General features: G+C 54.3%; 1 protein-coding gene across 5 annotated transcripts in view; it reads right to left on the bottom strand.

Moving 5' to 3' along the window:
* Positions 1–18186, bottom strand: part of SFSWAP (splicing factor SWAP) — a 66626-nt gene that overhangs the window by 11119 nt on the left and 37321 nt on the right. For 4 of the 5 annotated variants that reach the window (XM_072953367.1, XM_072953369.1, XM_072953368.1 and 1 more), the window contains exons 12-14: positions 16724–16954; positions 15512–15702; positions 4791–5056 (exon numbers count right to left, since the gene is read on the bottom strand). In XM_072953367.1, coding sequence (XP_072809468.1) covers positions 4791–5056; positions 15512–15702; positions 16724–16954 — 688 coding nt within the window. Of the gene's footprint in view, positions 1–332; positions 439–2966; positions 2984–4745; positions 5057–15511; positions 15703–16723; positions 16955–18186 lie in introns of all 5 variants that reach the window. The other variant, XM_072953371.1, reaches the window with a different exon arrangement.

The following is an 18186-nucleotide window of genomic DNA, read 5'->3' as shown; positions in this document are numbered from 1 at the left end:
CAATGGAAAGGAGAGATGCCTGCTTCTGCCGTCCAAGGAAATCCCACATGGAGTCGCCTCAGTCCCAGGAGCCGCCCCCGAACACCACACCCTGCAGGCGCACAGCCCGTAAGCACACTCCCCGTGCTGGGTTGCGGAGAAAGCCCCGAGTCACCCCTGGCACGGCACCGTGGCCCCGGAACGGCCCGGCGCGGGGACGCACGGCCTCGGCCTCAGGACAGCTCTTAACACAGCGTCTTGCAGCTCATATAAAGGACGGTTTTCACCTCTTCTCCCCCAGACCCTTCCTGAGATTCAGGTAACAGATCACAAAGGTGAGGTCGGTCAGACACCCTGACATTTTAGCAGGTTTTCCCTCAAAAGAGCTCCAGGAGGTGAATGTGCCCGAGGTCCAGGCTGCCTGGGAACTGTCCTCTCTGCCGCCGCCACGGCTGGCTGCTCTGACGGGGCCCGGGCCCCACGTGCCTGGGAGGCTGTGGGCCTGTGACACGGAAGGAGGCACACACCTCCCATTCGGAACAGGCTGGGCGGGGCGGGAGCAGGACCCTGGGAAAGCTCAGCTTAATCAAAGCCACAGCACCTGCGGAACGCTTACACGCAGAATCCTACAATAAACTCAGCAACCAGGAACAACGCATTTGTTTTTAATGCCTGCAGATTCGTAACTTTGAAATACAGTGCCGTTTTGTGGTGGCTAACGGTATCAGATCTCTCTAAAGGGCGGCGGCTACTACCGGTGGACTTCGAGTTACCTGGGAAAGAAGCCCATTTCAGAATTGAGGGCCGTGAGCTGTATCAGATAATGCCCAGGCTTTATTTTAATTAAAGAAGCTCCAATGCTTTTATTCTGTTAATCAGGCTTTTAATATTGCTACCATGACACAGTGCACAGAACAGGAATTCCACTTTGTAAGTAAATCATCTGTACGATGTGACCAGAGGCCTCATAAAGATGAACTAGTCTGAATCCAAAAAATTTCAAGCATGACGCTACTCAGATTTTTTTCCCTTGAATAATAATGGTTTCCTTTCAAATAAAAGCACAAGAGAACTTTCAGTCTGAATGACAGCGGTATTTATAAGCGGCCCCCCTTCCCCAGCATTTAACCGTTTCATCCCCCCACCCCCTCCAGTCCTGCTGCTTCACCAAAACTCAAGGTCCCCGCGGGGCTGACCGAGTGGACCGGGGCCGGCAGCAAGGACCTGGTGCCGACAACCAGACTGAGCAACCAAGAGCCCTCCAAGCCTTGGCTCTTCTCACGTTTGAACTGCAGACCCAATGAACCCCTCCCGGGGCCAGTGCGCCCCCGTCCCTCCTGACACTGCAATTAACACAGCGGGCCAGCTCTGTCTGTGGGTCATGATTCGCTTCCCGGAACACCAGCACGCGGGCCGTCAGCTTGTGGGGACGCCAAGCGCCCCAAGCTTCCTTTAAGGATGAGGATCAGGAGGTTAAACCAGTTACCCTCACGGGTTTGCCACGCAGTTTATCATGGGGAAACTGAGGAATTACATACTTCAAACCAAACACGACCCCAGTTTTGCCTGCTTGAGTTCTTTTTGAACGATAAATATAATTGTTAAAAAAGCCACATTAAGTCCTAGCCACCCCCCGCCAAGACAGATTCCTGGGGGGCTTCACTTCTGGACGCGGCACGGGGAGCCACGCAGCCCCTCCACACAGAGCGCCTCAAAACGCAGGGTGCGAACCTCCCCCCGCAGACGCCGACTAACCAGTGAAACGACACCAAAGGCGAGCTTATCGAAGGCTTCAAAAATAAACTGAACTTTAAGCTTTAGTCTCACTAAGTTTAGTTTTAAATTACCTAAACCGCTAAAACCAAATTTTAATTTTAGGCAGTAAACTCCATGCGTACGTCTTCATCCCATTAAAATATAAACCTGCTGTCACGTGAAAGCGGACAATGACCGAGACAAATGCCTCGCACTTTAATCAGTGCTGGTTTAAAGCGCACTGAATGCTGCCTGGTGGTAATTACTGCGCCTTCTGAGAAGCAGCAGACTGATTTCCAAAACGGAAGACGTTTCCACGACGAGTTCACCTTTGGAGACCCAGCCACCTCTAATTCAGACCAACTGGATAAACGGGACTTCAACCACAAGGAACGTTAACATGTTAACATAAAAATCACTCACGATACAGAAGAGCTTTCTAACGCTGACTTTCTACATTTGCGTAGGGTGCTGATAATTCAGCACACAAAGGGAAATCCACTCCCACTGCGGAACCCCACCACAAGCAGAAACACTAACACGCGCCCTCCCACTTGGGGCTGGCAGTCGCCTTCACAGAACAACGGACTAGGCCGCGCCAGGCCCGAGACGCAGGGCTGCTGCCTGCTACGTAGGCATTACGTCTGCAGCCAGTTAGTCCGTCTGAAAAGACGGACAGTTAAAGAAGGAATTATGACAGTACCGTTAACAACGTCAACTTTTTGGTTAAAATGAAGCTGTTTTGACACGTCAACGGTTCGTGTGACTGAGAAGACGCGCCTCTCCGTCTGGTAAGCACTGCATTCTAGACCCAGCTGGATCCCTGGACCCGGTCGCTGTTGGCTGGGTGATCAGTGTGAGCCTGGACTGAGACAGCAGGTCTGCAACCAGCTTAGGGAAAATGCAGTGTTAGCGAACGATACACTCGTCTCAGAAGTAAGAGCTGAGGCAGGATTCTTCAAGGTGAAGGTGACTCATCTGACTCGGGTCCCCAGGGCCCAGGCCCCACCCACAGGACAGCTGGTCTCCCCGCTTCACCGCCAAGACCTCCAGCCCACCGCAGGGCCCTGGTTTCAGGGAGCATCGCCATCACGCACAAGCTTTCAGAGCAAAACTTACTGGACAAACAGTCGGAAGGTTCCGTTTTACAAAACCATTAAAGAGTTTTTTTATGATACAGCTGCACTTTGCCTTGATACTTGCTGTGAACTGCAAAACCAAACATCGAAGACCCGACTGACTTGGTGAACTGAAGCCAGCCGCTGTGACCAGCGCTAACGAAGTATCACAGAGATGCCACTGAGATTGGAAAGAAGTTCGCGAGTTATGGAAACACTCTGTTTACCCACGAACAATTTCACCTGTAGGTCAAATGAGGGTGAGGTCGGCCGCCTGTCGGCCCAGAGCTCACACTGAAACCGTGAGGCGCTGTTTTCTTTTAACTGAAAATCACAAACTCAGGGTTAGGGCTGTGCCCCTCGCATTTGCCGGCACCGAACGTGTTCACAACGTAACATGTACTTGTACACGACATACGTAACTCAGTCTGTTGTAGAATAAAAGCTACTTCAAGAGCATTAACATTATACATAGAATGGCTTATTCTATTATAGATGGTCAATAAAAGGCACAAAAACCTAGGAACTTGTAATCCCAAATGTTTCACGAACACTTTCAGTTCTGAACAGACCAGTCTGGGGAAAAGCTTGTGGCCATTACACCGTCCCTCCTGACAACCGAGCAGACGGGCTGCGTTTCAATACTACGCACCAGTGCCTACTGTGCTGGCCGGACACTCAACGTGGAGGCGCAGGTCGCAGACCACAGAGCCCCCTAGGAGCCCGGAGTTACCCGCCCCCCAGCTGGGGGCTTACGCGTCAGCTCCACTGGGTGTGTTAGTACTCAGAGGGCTTGCATAGGCCTGTGTGATTTATTTCCACTATTTGATGTCACAAGTTTTCTCACATAAGGAACTTTAAAGAGTCTTGGCACATATGCACACGTCTGGGGGCCTTCAAAACCTGCAAATGCATCAGCAAAGCCGTTCTTTTAATTGAACAGCAATGAAGGGGGTGTGTGTGTGAGGACTGACAGAACTCCTGAAGGACCAGCAAAGATGCAGAGCGCCAAAGATCAAATTTATTGTCTCGGAGGCAAATCCCGTAATACCGTAGGTAAGTGTAAACACTAGGCAAGCCTTTAAGGCTTGGTCTGGATGAAACAGGAAAAGCACCTGGTTTGGGGCATATTCAGAGAGGCGCATGTGTACGTAAGCATACTTCTTCAAACACAGAAAGCAAAACGCACAGGGCGTCCGCATTCTTCCCACGGAAAGGAAGGCACTAACATCGACTGTGTTGGAAAAGCTGGTTCACAGCCGTGCAAGCGCTGTGCTGAAGGGAAACTCAGGGAGGTCCAACTGACACTCAGGAACAAACCAGAACGCACGATGGGAGTTCTAAGACCAGAAATCTGCTTTTCTGAACCTCCTGTGAGCCAGCTGCTTGGAACAGAACAAAACAAAACAGAAGTGTCTTATTAAGCAGTACATTCTGTGATCTTACAGGTTTTCACATGTATTACTTCTGCTGCCTGAAATGTGAAGCTGCTTTTTCAAAAGCTGGCTCCTCGTGAAGGTGGCTTTTGGTTACACAGTGGCTGTGAGTGGGAGACGTGCAGAGGCAGCTTAACTGAGAGAATGGACGCGCGCCCCGCACGCCCTTCTCCCCGTGCCCACGCGCACACCACGCGGAGGTGCCCGCCGCCGCAGCAGGGAGCCTTCTGCTCCGGCTTTACACGTTCAAAAGGAACTGGCCTGGCTAAGTCCACCCGCTCAAACCTAACCACAGACCCCCAACCCAGTGAAGCTGGCCACACATTTCAGCAAATATGCTAGGCCTGCTTCCAAGATCTGTTAAAAATTTAAATCTATTTTCAAAAACAGCCAGCAGTAGCCGAGGAGCTTCAGAAAGGCTCTTGCTCGAGCTGGCAGGACGCATCTGCGCACAGACGCACGGGCTGGGGCCGGGCTGGGGAGCCGCGCCCTGCACACCCACCTGGAGCGCCGGGCCGTCCGATAGGCACTGGGAAGACAATGCTTTGCTTTTGAGTGGGATCTGGACCGGGACTTGGACGACGAGTGGTACTTGGGAGAGCGCGAGCGGGTCCGCGACCGCTTTCTGTGCTTCTTCTTCTTCTTCTCCCTCTCCTCTTCCCTCGGGGGGTCTCTGCTTCTGCTCGGGGGCCCATCTGGGGCTTTAACGTCCGAAGTCGGCAGAGGCCTGCCTCCGGTCAGCAGGGGACAGGACGCAGCGCTGGCTTCCTGGGGACGGGAGCAAACCCGGGAAATCGTAACATGTAACATGTGCATTTATACAACTTCAGCTCTGGGGCCCTCTCACCAGTAAGGCACCAACACCTCTCAGAGCAGACCACGTCTCTCCCGGGGGCTCTTAAAACATCCCTGGCATCTCAGGGAGACTGACGGCTCCTCAGAGGCCAGGAGAACGAAGGCCCGCCTCTCCCTGCGAGCTCCCCGTGTGCGGCTCCTCTCCAAGCACACCGGGCTGTGGCGGTGCTGGGGGGGGACAGGGCATGGAGTGGGGGGACCAGGGCACGGAGGGCACCACGCTCGCCCTTCCACAAACAGCTGCGACTCCCACTGAAGAGGGGATTTCTCACACCTGAGCACTAGGTTTTCATGACTCTGCTTCGCCTGAACTAGAAGAGGTTCCTCTCTGTTTTAAAAAACTCTGTTAACTGACTACACTTCAACAGAAAAAGAATGAAAAAAACCCCTCTGTCAGAAGGAAAACACGGTTCTTTCTTTTTTTGTGTCTACCTGAGCTGATGGATGTAAACTGAAGTTACTGTGGTGGTTATTTTGCAATATGTGTAAGTCAAATCTCGCTGCACACCTTATACACACGGTGCTGTGGGCCAACTGCTAAATAGAAAATTGTCACTAGCCGCCTGGTTCTGCAAAGATGAGGCCATGAGCCACCACACCCTGAAGGGAGTTCAAGGTGGAGATCAGCAACGGGGCGATCAGTGCTCTGGGAAAACTGGCAGAACGGGCCCTAGACAGTGGGACATTTTCAGGAGGTTTTAGGAGCCCGAACACTTGCATTCCTCATTTCTAGAAAAGCACTAACATCATCAATGGTGACACCTGCTCCTCGTGCCCAGCAACCTTCTGCCCAACTGCGTGCCTGACCGCATGTGCCCCCTTCACTAAAATCACACATACACAGACCTCCCCCACCTCTTTGGAGCAGATCCTCAGAGCAATCTGAGAGTCTGTCTCCTGGGCTACGGTCCTCATTTTGCCCCGAATGAAACCTAACCCACAACTCTCACATCGTGCTTTTTATTTTTCAGTCAACACAGTTTTGTGTCTCAGCAGAACTGAAGGGAAAAAATAAAGCCACGGACAGGAATCCCACAGAAGATAAGCTGTTAAGCACAAGTCAGCCTCACCCCGCACGCACTCACTCAGCACAGCACTGCACTTGGCGAGTCAGCATCCGTCGTTCAAAGGCTCTGCAGCCAAGTGTGCCAGACACACAGAGGGGGCACGGATCTGAAGGGCACTGCCTGCTGAATTTTCACAACAGGATCACCAGCGCACAGGTCAAGGAACCGCCACCCTCAGCACCGTGCCATCCAGAGCAATCCCATTTCTAGGAATTCGTTCTGAAGAGACAGTCCCGCAAGTGTGCAGGACGCACACCTAAGGACCACGTCACACCACCTTACAATGACCCTGGATGACCATCAAAGGGAGGCTACTGGTTCAATACGGCGAACAATTCCAGGCAGCGAGTTAGTATTCAGCTTTTAAAAATGACACGGCAAGTGTGCAGGGCATAGTGCAGGGGCAGAGTGCATGCTTAGCATGCACGAGGTCCTGGGTTCAGTCCCCCGTCCCTCCATTTAAATGTATACATACATATAAAACCAACAAAAAATAAGAATGCCACGGTGACCCTATTTTTGTCAACACTAACATCTGTCCACGTCACACTGTAAGGTGAAGAAAAGAGCTCCCTCCCTGCCCCCACACAGCCTGCCCCAGAGAGACCCAGCAAGCCCAGCCGCCACGTCCCCGTCGCGGCCACGGCGCCCACCGCCCGCCCTGCCCCTCGGACTCAGAAAGGCCGTTTCCCCAGCTCGCTTGAAATGAATTTTAACTGCAGCCAGGGAGCACCACTCACTTTTGAGATACACCGAGAAACCTGCAGTTTATCATCCTGTGACCCAGAGGGCTGAGCCACAAGGTTTATGGAGGGCGACCCTGGGGCGGGGGGGTGTCTCGCAGACAGCGCGGCTGCTGCTGCTGTGGGCCGCGGGCCTGGCCTCCTGCTCCTCTCCCTGGGTCCGCCGGGACCCACACTGTGCAGATGACTCCCCCGCAGTCATGCGTCTGCCGGGGGCTCTGAGAGGAGACCTCAGTGCTGTCGCAGGGCTGGCACCAGAGGGGGATGCTGCCGGGTGGGGGCCCCGGCCTGACGGCAATGTCGCGGCCTCCTGCCGTTCACAGGCACTGCCCGCCTTCCCCGCCGTCCACCCACCACGAGCGGAGGGGCAGCAGGCCTGAGAGTCGCTGGAGAACAATGCGCCCTGTTCCCACCGCAATTTATTCCCGCTCAGACGCCCTAGGCACGGGCGCCTGGGGAAAGGCCTCCCCTCCTTCACTGCCACTTCCTTTCTAAGGCTCTGTCCACACCTTCTCCGGGGAACCCGCTTTGTCGCGGGGCAGTTCTTGTTAGCAAACAGGCCTTTCTCGCTTCAAATTCTTTTATAGCAGTAAGAGTCTTCAGGTTAAATTCTAAAATAATTGGTTGCTGTTAAAACAGTTCTAACATGACACCAACCTTTATCATCTAAGAACACCTAATTTCTACTCAGGCACTCTGTAAGCATGCATACTAAATGACATTTTAAATTAAGACAAAAATAAATAAAACACCGCGAGCTTTCTAACTTCTGTGGCTGGAGGAAGGGAAGTGCTGGCTGCTCACCCCCCCTCCCCCTCCCCCCGGGCGTTTGGCTGATAGAGAGCTGTGCTGCTGCTGCTGAAAAAACCAGCTTTTAGTGCATTAACCCCCGTAACACTAGGGACACACACTGCACGGAAAAGGAGATGCGACCGGGGCAGAGGCCACCACTAAGCGTTTCCGTGAGCGAGGGCTCGGGGCCCCGGGCACCACAGGGCAGTCAGGGCTGCTGCGGGTCCCTCCTGAGGCCGGGCATGGGGACTTGCCAGGCAAACGGACACAGAGCCCATTTCAGGAGGACTGCGCCGTGCTCTCTGTCCTTTATGGAAGTGGTCCGCTCTGGGCAAGGGGACACAAACCCAGGATGGCTGCCTTTCTCAGCGTTCTCCTTCACTGCACACTCGGACAGAACCACGGCGTGGAGTCACGACGCTGTGCGCTTTAGAGGAGGAGAGAGGGAAGCATGTCCCCCCGTGGACATCCTCCGAGGGGCACAAGAGCCAGGCGGGCGCCGCGCCGCAGGGGCCGGCCCGGGAGAACTGCACAGGGCGAGTGGCGGCTCATCAGATGAGCTCCTGCTCACGCTTTCCTGCCAGCCGACACCTGGTATCTCTGAACTCCATTAGTGCCTCTTCCGCCTTCATCCTAAAGCCCGTCAGTAGGGACACTTGTTTCTCCGCAGTGTTTGTAGCTTAGCACCCTGTCTGAAGGCAAGGGGCTAACTGAACTGATGCTTTGAAAATACAGCCTGTAATCAAGTCATGGGGTCTAGTGATTCAGATCAAACGATTGATGATCCTTCACCATTAAGGTGAAAGTCAGCAGCCTGGCATGGGGGCTTGCCCAGGCTGAACTCGGGTGATGCGCTGTGATGAGCTCATCACTCTCCCTCCAGCTTGAAAGTACTAAGAGGATATTAAAAACCCCAGCAGTTACAGAGACTTGAGAATTGAAAAGAAAAAGGTAACCGATCGCACACGCCCAGTCGCAGCCCCCAACAACCGCGGCCCAGGGCGGCCTGCGCCGACGCGTCTCGGGAGCCTGCCAGCAGCCACTCGAGAGTGGGGCGCTTCAGCACGCGTCCCGCGACCCAGGGCGTCAGTGCCAGGGTGACACGCGTTTCGTGGGGAGGACACAGGTGCAGCTCAGGCCCAAAGGCAGGGTCGCCAGCAGCCCACCGCCCTGCCAGGCCCGGACAGCACGTGCTCTGGCACCAGCAGCACCCGGACACTGAAGGGCAGGCATGCCCCCACCTCTGCAGCGACACCAAAGGCACTTCTGTGTACACAGCTGGCGGGGGCGGGGGCAACTCAGTCAACACCGAGGAACAGGCTCAACGGCAGACTTTTTCAGGGGTATTTATGACACGTGCCGTGGAGCCATTTCAGGGACACATAAGTAGGCTGTTCAGAGAAGTGCACTGGATTCTGCTCCCCCACAGCCCAGCACCCCCAACCCCGCCCTCTTGGTGCGTGAATTCTGGACGAAGCTCACCCCACCTGAAGCAGGAGCTGGACCAGAACACTGCTCTCTCCTGGGCATCGCGCTACGCTGAGGGAGAAGCTCAGGACCCCAGTCTGGCTGGCCAAGGCCAGGCAGCTGCAACCCCAGGGCTCCTGCTGAGCCCAGAGGGGCTGTGGAGGGCGAGGTGAGCTGGGGCTGCAGGAGGCAGAGCTGGAGAACGCGGCCCGCCGGGGGGAGCTGAGCCTGGAGGCGAATCCTCGAGACACCTCGTGAGCCCCAAACGAGCTGCGCCTCCCTCACGGCTCAGCACGTGAGCCTGACTAGCTACTGGTCTTGTTTAAGCCATTTAGGGGCAGTGGGGTAGCTTCTAACAGGTGCACTCCCAGCCCTGACTGCTGACAGCAGTCAACAGTCTTTCAAACCACTGGGAGGAGGAGAATGAACGCCCACCCGGCTACCGAATCCACACCTGCCGCAGGTGGGAGCGCCCTGTTTCTGCACTGTCTGCTGCGGTGAGCTCCTGGCCACGGACGCCTGCTGAGCACCTGAAAGGTGGCTGGTGTGATCAAGGACCTGAATTCTGAACTGCGATTAAATTAAACTGAAATTGCCACATGTGGCTTGTGGCCCCTCTACTGCACAGGGCATTTCCTGAAAAATCACCACTTTCACTACAAATGCTCTTTCTGGCTTAACCAGAAAGAGTCAACTGCTTCACTAATTTATATCATAAGTTTTATAAATAACCTGGAAGACACTTAAAGACACTGCTGAGTCAAGACCCTCCCTCCAGTTCCACACCCTCCTCGCCTGGTTTCTGAAGGCACTGGCTGAGCCTCTGCACACGGTGACCTGTGAGAGGCGGCCTGCGGTGCCTGCAGGGGGGCAGAACAGATCTGCGTTGTCGACCAGGGTCAAACACACAGGCGGCCTTTTTGGGACAGAGTGCTAATATTTCAGCAAAAGAGATCAAAGCACAAACCATCATGGGGGAGGGCAGGACACGGGCTGGTCTGAGGAGTGACGGGGTGAAATCAAGGAGGAACTTTAGGAAAATGAGTCATTTATATAAGCATTTAGCTAAAAAAAAGAGATATTTAAAACCTTACGTCCCCCACGTTGGTGACGCTAGAAAGCACGATCGATCAGCCTTGCACCACGAAGCGTGTTTACCTGCAGACCAGCACACAGCCAGCGGCTGCTACTTCCTGCTGTGGGAAAGGAACTGCGCAAAAGCAGGCTAACATACATTTCAAAACAGAATCTTATTTCTGAAGTAACACCACACTAACAACGAACTGGGATACATATATAAAAGACTCAAGTTTTTAAAATACGTTTGAAACCAGACTTGGCGATGCGGCCTCTAAATCTGCACTTTCAAACCTGCACCTGATTATCACTCAAGAGTCACCGGGCACGACCTTCCAGCTTCGGCAGCGGTCCCACCGCCAGCCCGGGCCTGACTGCTGAGGTTCCTTCCAGGATGGCTCTGCATTTCCCCCTCCGCTGGCACCCTCTCCCTCCATCTAACCAGCTGGACCCAACTCGGGGGCGCTGGCTTGTCCGCCTCCACCCGTCCACGCGGAGGGAGGCGGGGAAGCACTGCTTGTCTCAGCGTCCCTGCTTGTCCTGCAGCGGCTCCACCCCTCCCAGACCCGCCTGCAGCGCCCGTCTGGGTTTGGATCATGCCAGCCTCCCTGCCTCCACCACAGGGGTCTTTGGCCTGGCGTGCCCTTACTGCTGTCACCTCTCCAAACTGTCCTGGTTCCCCCAGGCCCCGCCCGGCCCCCAAGCACTTGGCAGACCCCTCTCTTCTGGGAGGCGGGGTGGCAGGGCCCCACGCCCTCTCTGCCCGCCTGGGGCCTGGGGCCTCACCACACACTCAGAGCTGCTCGGTGCCTGGCAGAGATGTCCTGGGGGAGACGTTCACGGGCAGAGGGTACCCACACACGTGTGATTCTGCAGTCCCGGGATAAGAAACAGGCTCCTAATTCACATCCCAAGGCACCCTGAATTAGAACAGAGGCTCGACAAACACAGCTTGACTTTTGTTCCCGTTTCCTTTTCCAACTCCAGCTGGACCTGCAAACGTGGCAGGATCGTGAACGTGAAAAAGTGACTGTTACCTAGAAACTACCTTGAAGTCTGTTTTCACCGTGGAAGTGATGGCATGGCTCAGCTCAAGGCTCGATGTCTCTTCCTTTTGAATGAAGACCTCACACAACAAAACGCACACCAACAGTGGGGCGGTGCCTGTGTGAATTTCTAAGTGCTCCCTGGCATTTTACGTATTTCACACACTGCTCAGACGTGCAGCACACTGTTCACACTTACCCGTGTCATTAAACACACTTAGAAGACCTCATTTAAAGTCAGACCTGCACGTGGAAAACCGCCTCTCCTAACAAACAGGTGGACGGAACCGAATGGACGAGGACGCAGACGCAGAGCGGGCGCACAGCGGAGGCGGCCCCTTAGGTTAGCGGGTAGACGACGGGCGGCTCAGCGAGCTGCGCTGCGCCGCGCCAGCCACGCGCTCCTCCAACTGAAGAACATTCCACGGGTGCAGATTAAAAGGACAAAGAGGAAAATGCTGTCGATACGGCGACACAGAGCTGACACAAACCAGGAGAGACAAAGACAGACAAGGCAGCCGGGAGGAGAGCAAAGGCTCCTGCCGGGGACACAAAGGCAGGAGACACGTGAAAAGTACTCGGCGTCAACCGGGACTCAAATACGTGAGTCCAACCAAACAGATACCACTTCCCCACCCACCAGGCGGACCAGATCTAAAGGCTGATGATGCTGGCAGGGGCGTGAAGGAAGTTATTTTCATGCACCACAGAGACAAACACACAACAAAAACCCAGCCCCAAGCCCCCTGCAGGAATCGTGCGAGGGGTGAGAGTCGCAGTATCTAAGTCTGAGCAGCAGTTCCAGGGTCAGGTACTCACCCTGCGGACGTACTCACTGCAGCGAGCGGGCAAGACTCAGGCAGCACCTGCTCCGGCGCCAAAACCCCGGGACGGTGGCAGGCGGGGCGAGCAAGCTGCGGCACGTGCCCTCGGGGCGATTCACGGGCCGATACAGGGAAGGCCTGACGGCCACTCAGCCAGTAAACGCTCACCGAGCGTCTGCTACACACCAAGCACTGCTCCGACAGGGAAAGAGCAAGGGGGTAGCAAGTGAACAAAGCAAGACACGAGAATAATGCACAGGGTCTGGTCCAATGAAACACACGAAATATTTAAAATCTAGACACAGATTTTTTTCCCCTGGAGAAAACAAGACACAAAATGTGGTGTGTGTATATGTACTCAATGGCGTATCTGTCACCTTCAAAAGGAAGGACATCCTGCAACATGAGACAAGCGGGTCAGAAACGAACAAATCCTGCACGATTCCACCCCTGAGGCTCCCAGAGCGATCAAATCAGACAGAAGGAGGGCGGTGGGGCCCATGCTGGGGGAGGGGCGGGGCTGGTGTTCAGGGGGGCGGAGCTTCAGTTTGGGAAGATGAGGTCCTGGTGTTGGCGATGGTGACGGCCTCATGGCAGTGTGAGGTACTTGACGCTTAAGGGGTGACATGTAAGTAGCATGTGTGTCTGTTTTACACGATAAAAAATAAGCTGCAGATGGAAACTTCCACAGGGATTTAAAAAAAGCAAAAAGAAGGAAAAAACTTCTACTCTTCATTTAACACTTTTCTCTGGCATTTGAACTTCAAAAATCACACAGACACTGCTCTTATAGAAAGCAAAGTGAAAACACAAAGTGCCCCTCCCTAAGCCGCCAGATGACAGAATTCCCTGCCACACCTGAGCGAGGCCTTCTGAATGCACGGTGTCTGCTCATCTGGATCCGGGGGTGCCCCCTACTCCCAAGGGGCCGACCCCATCCCACTTCAAGCTCCCCCAGACATTGAAGCCGCACACCTGTGCGGTGGGGTCAGCCGGGCCAGCCCTGTGAGTCAAGTGCACACAGAACAGTGGGCGGAGTCAGGGTAACCTGTCTCCACAAGCAGCTTTGGCTGGCAGTGTTTCCAAGTGTGAATCTCATTTACGACAATTGCCAATTTAATTCCTGTATTTCTGTTTCAAAGCAATTAAAGACATTCATCGTCATCTGCCACCACCATTATTACATTTTTGCAGAAACGGTTTAGTAGCTGCGATCCTCCTACTAGAAATCTGTGAAGATGCGCCCAGTGACTTGAACAGGAAGCACGAACACTCACTTGCGCGCGCGCGCACGCACGCACGCACGCACGCACACACACACACACGACGAGGTGAGTCACAGCCGACTCTGCTGTAAGGAAGTGACCTGGTGCCTGCGACGAGGCAACGCGGCAAAGTGAGAAAACTGGGTTAGAGACTGACGATTCTGGCTGCGATGGAGTTTCATTACAGTGCACGAAAGTATAGATGCAGCCACTTAAGACAATAGGTGACAGGATCCGTACACGCAGATGTCTTTTAATTAAGCCCTTCACTCACTGCACAAGCGACATGGAAACAGTAAAGGAAATGAAGACAGCCTGCTCCTGGCCCCCGCCCTGCTGCGCGCGTGAGGTTTACAGCTGCAGCCTTGAAATTGGGGCCCCTTTACACCCCCCCTCCCCTGCTCCCATTTCAAGCAGCTCTGCTAGTGGTGGGGCCCCTTTACACCCCCCACCCTGAGCCCACCTGAAGCGGCTCCGCTAGTGATGGGTTTAGTTGCTGCATGCTTCCTCCCTGTGCTGGCGCACACGCCCTTCCAGAGCCGGGGGGGGGGGGGCGCTGTGGGTGCTGTCTGGGCGCACCTGCTTTTGCCTTGACTGGCTGCAGCGAGGCCCTCCCAGGTGGGGCTGCCTCTGGAAGGGCCTCGGGGAGAGTGGGGGACACCACCGCGCCCTGGGGGAGCCCCACTCCGAGGCGGGGCAGAGCACTGGCCCGAGAGCAGCTCCTGCAGCTGGAGCTGGTGAGGCGCCCGGGGCGCCCCGGACGGCGCAGCCCACTGTGGGCAAGCTCGCGCAGGAACAGATGCTCCCTGCTCTCCCTGGTCTAGTCCTGCTGTTACTTGAGGCCAGATCTGAGAGAATTTCAGACTGATTTCTGAGGTAAGAATGCTGATTTGACCTTCAACAGAATGCTGAAAATCTGAGCTCAGAAAGCTGTTTCCAAGGAAAAACCAAATAAACCAAGTGGCTACAGGCAACAAAAGTGAGTTTTGAAGAATGGTTCTAGACTCTCAGAAATGTCAAGGTAATTAAAGTAAAAAAGGCGTGGGGCCTGTTCTGTGTTATGGGGAGAAGGCAGCTGCAGGAGACACTTGGAGAAATGGCACAGGCGCTGTTCTGAGTGTCCCAGCCCCATCTGAAGGGAGGAAATGGGCCAGAGGGGCCACGTTCTGGTCCTACAGCTCAGGAAAGAACTGTGAGGACTGGACCCCTTCAAGAGAAGATGACGGTGACCATACCTTACTTACTTTTTAAAAAATTACAGTGCTGGTCCCCAGCAAGATTCTCAAACCTCCGGGCAGCGGCCAGCCTGGTCCGGCGCGGGGCGAGCCCCTCAGGCCAGGCTTCCCTCCATTTCCCACGAGGGCCGCCACAGAGCAGGGGTTCCCGACCGGGGCCTGGGGCCCGTGTCTCTGAGGCTGCACCCGGTATTCGGCGTGGACGTGCATCACGGGGCATTTTCACCGGATTCTCACTGAGTCAGCCGCACGGCACGGGCAAGCCTCACCCTAGCGCACTTCAGACACTGCACTCCTACAGACCGAAGGCCTGCGGCAGCTCTGCGTTGACAAAGTCTATCGGCACGTCTTCCCCACAGCATTTGCTCACTTCATGTCTCTGTGTCGCATTCTGGTAAATCTTGCAATATTTCAAACTTTTTCACGATTAGATCTGTGATCGGTGACGTGACCAGTGCTAAAGGATCATGACTTGCTGAAGGCTCAGATGCTGGTTAGCATTTTTTTAGCAATAAGAGATTTTAAAATTAAGATACGTAACTTTTTTTAGATGTAATGCCACTGCACGTTTAACAGACCGCAGTATAGTGTAAATACAACTTTTATGTGCACTGGGAAACCAAAAAATGCACGTGACTTGCTCTGCTCCTGCGGTCCGGAGCGGAGCCCACGGCATCTCCAAGGTCGGCCTGGAACAGCGCACAGCGGGGCCCGCGGAAGGCAGCGGGGAGAGCGGCAGGGAGCACTCAGCCTCCAGGCGGGCCGCGGAGCTGACCGGACGGGGACACTGCCCCAGGTACCGCCACCAACCGTGCTTTGCCCTGAACACTAGCGCGGACCCTTTGGCCTTACCTCCACAGTGAAAGCACTCTCCTCAGCCTTCCCGGCTTCCGCCTCCGGCAGGGGGTTCTTTAAGGTCTGTAAAAACAAGGCCGCTTTCCTTTTACGTTCCGCCTGGAGTTGTTTCTCCTTTGATTCTTTGGACGCTTGGGCCAGCTTTTCCCTGGCGGCGGCCGCGAGCCGGTCCTCCAGCTTTTGCTTTGCTTAAGGAATAAACAAAGATAAGATGACGTTCAAAGCACGCAGTGTTTCATAACTATCTTGCTATCTTAACTTTCACAGGCGGGAAAAGGGTCACGAGGTGTGATGCAGTTACTTTAAGAGATGAACACGATGCAGACTCCAGGGTGGGTGAATGGGTTGGGCAAAGGCAATTCTGAATTGGTTTATACTGCTTATTAACAGTATTCTCCAAACTGCACTTTCAAAATCAGCGCCCAAAGACTGACGGGATTCCATACCAGTGGAACCCGGAAGGGTGAAAACCTCAGGCCACATGCCCAAGAGTCACAGCAGGCAGTGGACACACCAGGACAAGCGCTTTCTCCCCAATGCTCGGACACAGGCTTAGCTCACGCACAGTAAGTGCACACGCAGATGCACGCGCGCGGACACAGGTGTGCTGAGGGAGAGGCATGCAGCACGGCGCACGCTCTCCAGGGCAAGGCTGTGGTCCAAGAATTAACTACCTTTTAAAAGTGTTGTTTGATCTGTTTGTTGTATACACAGAAAAAGCAACTCTCAAAAACCAGTTAGAACAGACTAAAAACTGCAAATGCAACTGTTAATTGCCTGCTTTACTGCAGAACATGACTTATTTTGGAGCAGGTATAGAACACACGACGGTCCCCAAAAACGCTGCTGGCCGTGCATCAGAGGCGAGCGGGGACGCCGCTGTGACCCAAGAAGATGAGCTTGGGCCCCAGCAGGGAGACAGCCTCACAAAAGGGTACCTCCTAGCCCGGTACATTAACCCAGCATTTGCCCCAAGGCTGCCATTAAAGCACTCTTGGCCAACTCCCAACTCATCCTCTGAAAGCAAACTGCCCAGGGCACTGTGCCCAAGCTCAGTGGAGGGCAGTGCTCACCAGGCCAGCAGAGGACAAGCCCCGTGCTTCTGCACGCAGAGGCTGGAGTCTACCGGCAGCCTCAGCTCCGGCTTACTAGGTTAACCTTGTGTTTACGCACTTTTTTCTTTCAAGCAGTTAAAACATACTGACAAACCTTGCTTTGCCTCCAGCTCCTCCTGGGTGAGCTGAGGCCGCTTCTCCTCGGCAACCACACAGGGCGGGGCAACTGCCGGGCTCGTGTTTGCAGCACTGCTAGAACTTTCCTGGCCTTCTTTGCTTTCTTCATCATCATCACTGTCATCGTCCAGCTTAACTCGGTTTTTTTCCAGGGGAAGCAGATCATTTTCTTTGGCCTTGATTGCAAAGCTTATTGGAGCAAACGAAGCTATTGAGAAAAGGGGAGAATGGTGGTAACAGCTTTAGGCATCTGGAAGCACAGGGCAGAGACCCCCAACGGCCCCGCTATCCACGCAAGCATCAGCTGGTGGGGTAGTGTCTCAACTGGAGCCATATCTTACGCAGAGGGAGGTCCTGGGGCAGCAAGGAGTGCCCGTGACGTCAAAGAGGGGCTGTTCAGAAGCAGATCACGTGCGCCAAGCCCGACACAGGGACCTGCACGGGGCTGGCTCCACCTTGGGCCGCGTCAGGGGTGCCCGTGCTGAGTGCAAGCTGGTGTTGCCGCAGTGGTAAACGGTCAGTTTTCATTGGTGTTTTCCTTGTTCTCTGGGCTCAGCAGATGGCTGAGTTTGCATAAGTACGCACAAGATGCAACTCCACTAGTAAAAGGAGTTTTAAAAAGACCCCAACAACATAAAGGAGCCTTTTCTTACACAGCAGAAGGTACAGAATCTGCTCCTTTACTCAACACCTGACCGGGTGCCCGTTTTGTGCTAGGCGCTATGTCAGACTGTTCTCTGCACCTGTAAGAAAAACTTAAACCTAGTGCAATAAAAATTCAGGTGGTTCAATTTTTCTCCCTGAGAATATTTGGAGATTTTAAGCGAAATACAAAGGCCCAGAAGGAAACAGTCTTCTCCCCCACCCTCCCATCCACTCGTCGTCGCTCACCTTCCTCCCCAGACACGTGGTAAATGGCTCTCAGCAACACCTAACTGGTCACAGTAAGATACCGTATTTTTAAAAACCATGAATTACTACTTACGAAAAACATTCAAGTCAACCACAACGAAGGCGCTTTTTAAGTGCAGCGGACTCAGGGAGGGACGTGGGTTCTGGGCTAGGAAAGGCAGGTTCCAGAAGCGCCTGCGGGCGAGGCTGCCCAGCTGCCCCACAGCTTCCTCACTTTCAGCGCCTCACGATTCCAAGCCCAAGTGCGGCCTGAAGCGTGTTACATAACCCGGGTCTCTGAAATAGCATCACCTTCCGTCAGCAATCACCCCAAGCAACACAGCACCCCCCAGGCTGTTAAAGTGGTATTTTATAAGTCAAAACAAAAAGGGGGCAAAACGAGTCTCCGTGCTGACTCTGCGACGTTACTCACTTGCACTGACCCTGGTCATGGGGTCCACCTCCATAACCACCCCAAAACGAAGATCTAACGTGGGATTAAAACTCTGCTCTGCCAGGAGAGTCAACCCGAACCACTTTACTGTGGCT

This window comes from Vicugna pacos, chromosome 32 (genome assembly GCF_048564905.1).
Source record: "Vicugna pacos chromosome 32, VicPac4, whole genome shotgun sequence".
Taxonomy (NCBI): domain Eukaryota; kingdom Metazoa; phylum Chordata; class Mammalia; order Artiodactyla; family Camelidae; genus Vicugna; species Vicugna pacos.
This window is presented reverse-complemented; position numbering and strand designations above follow the sequence as displayed.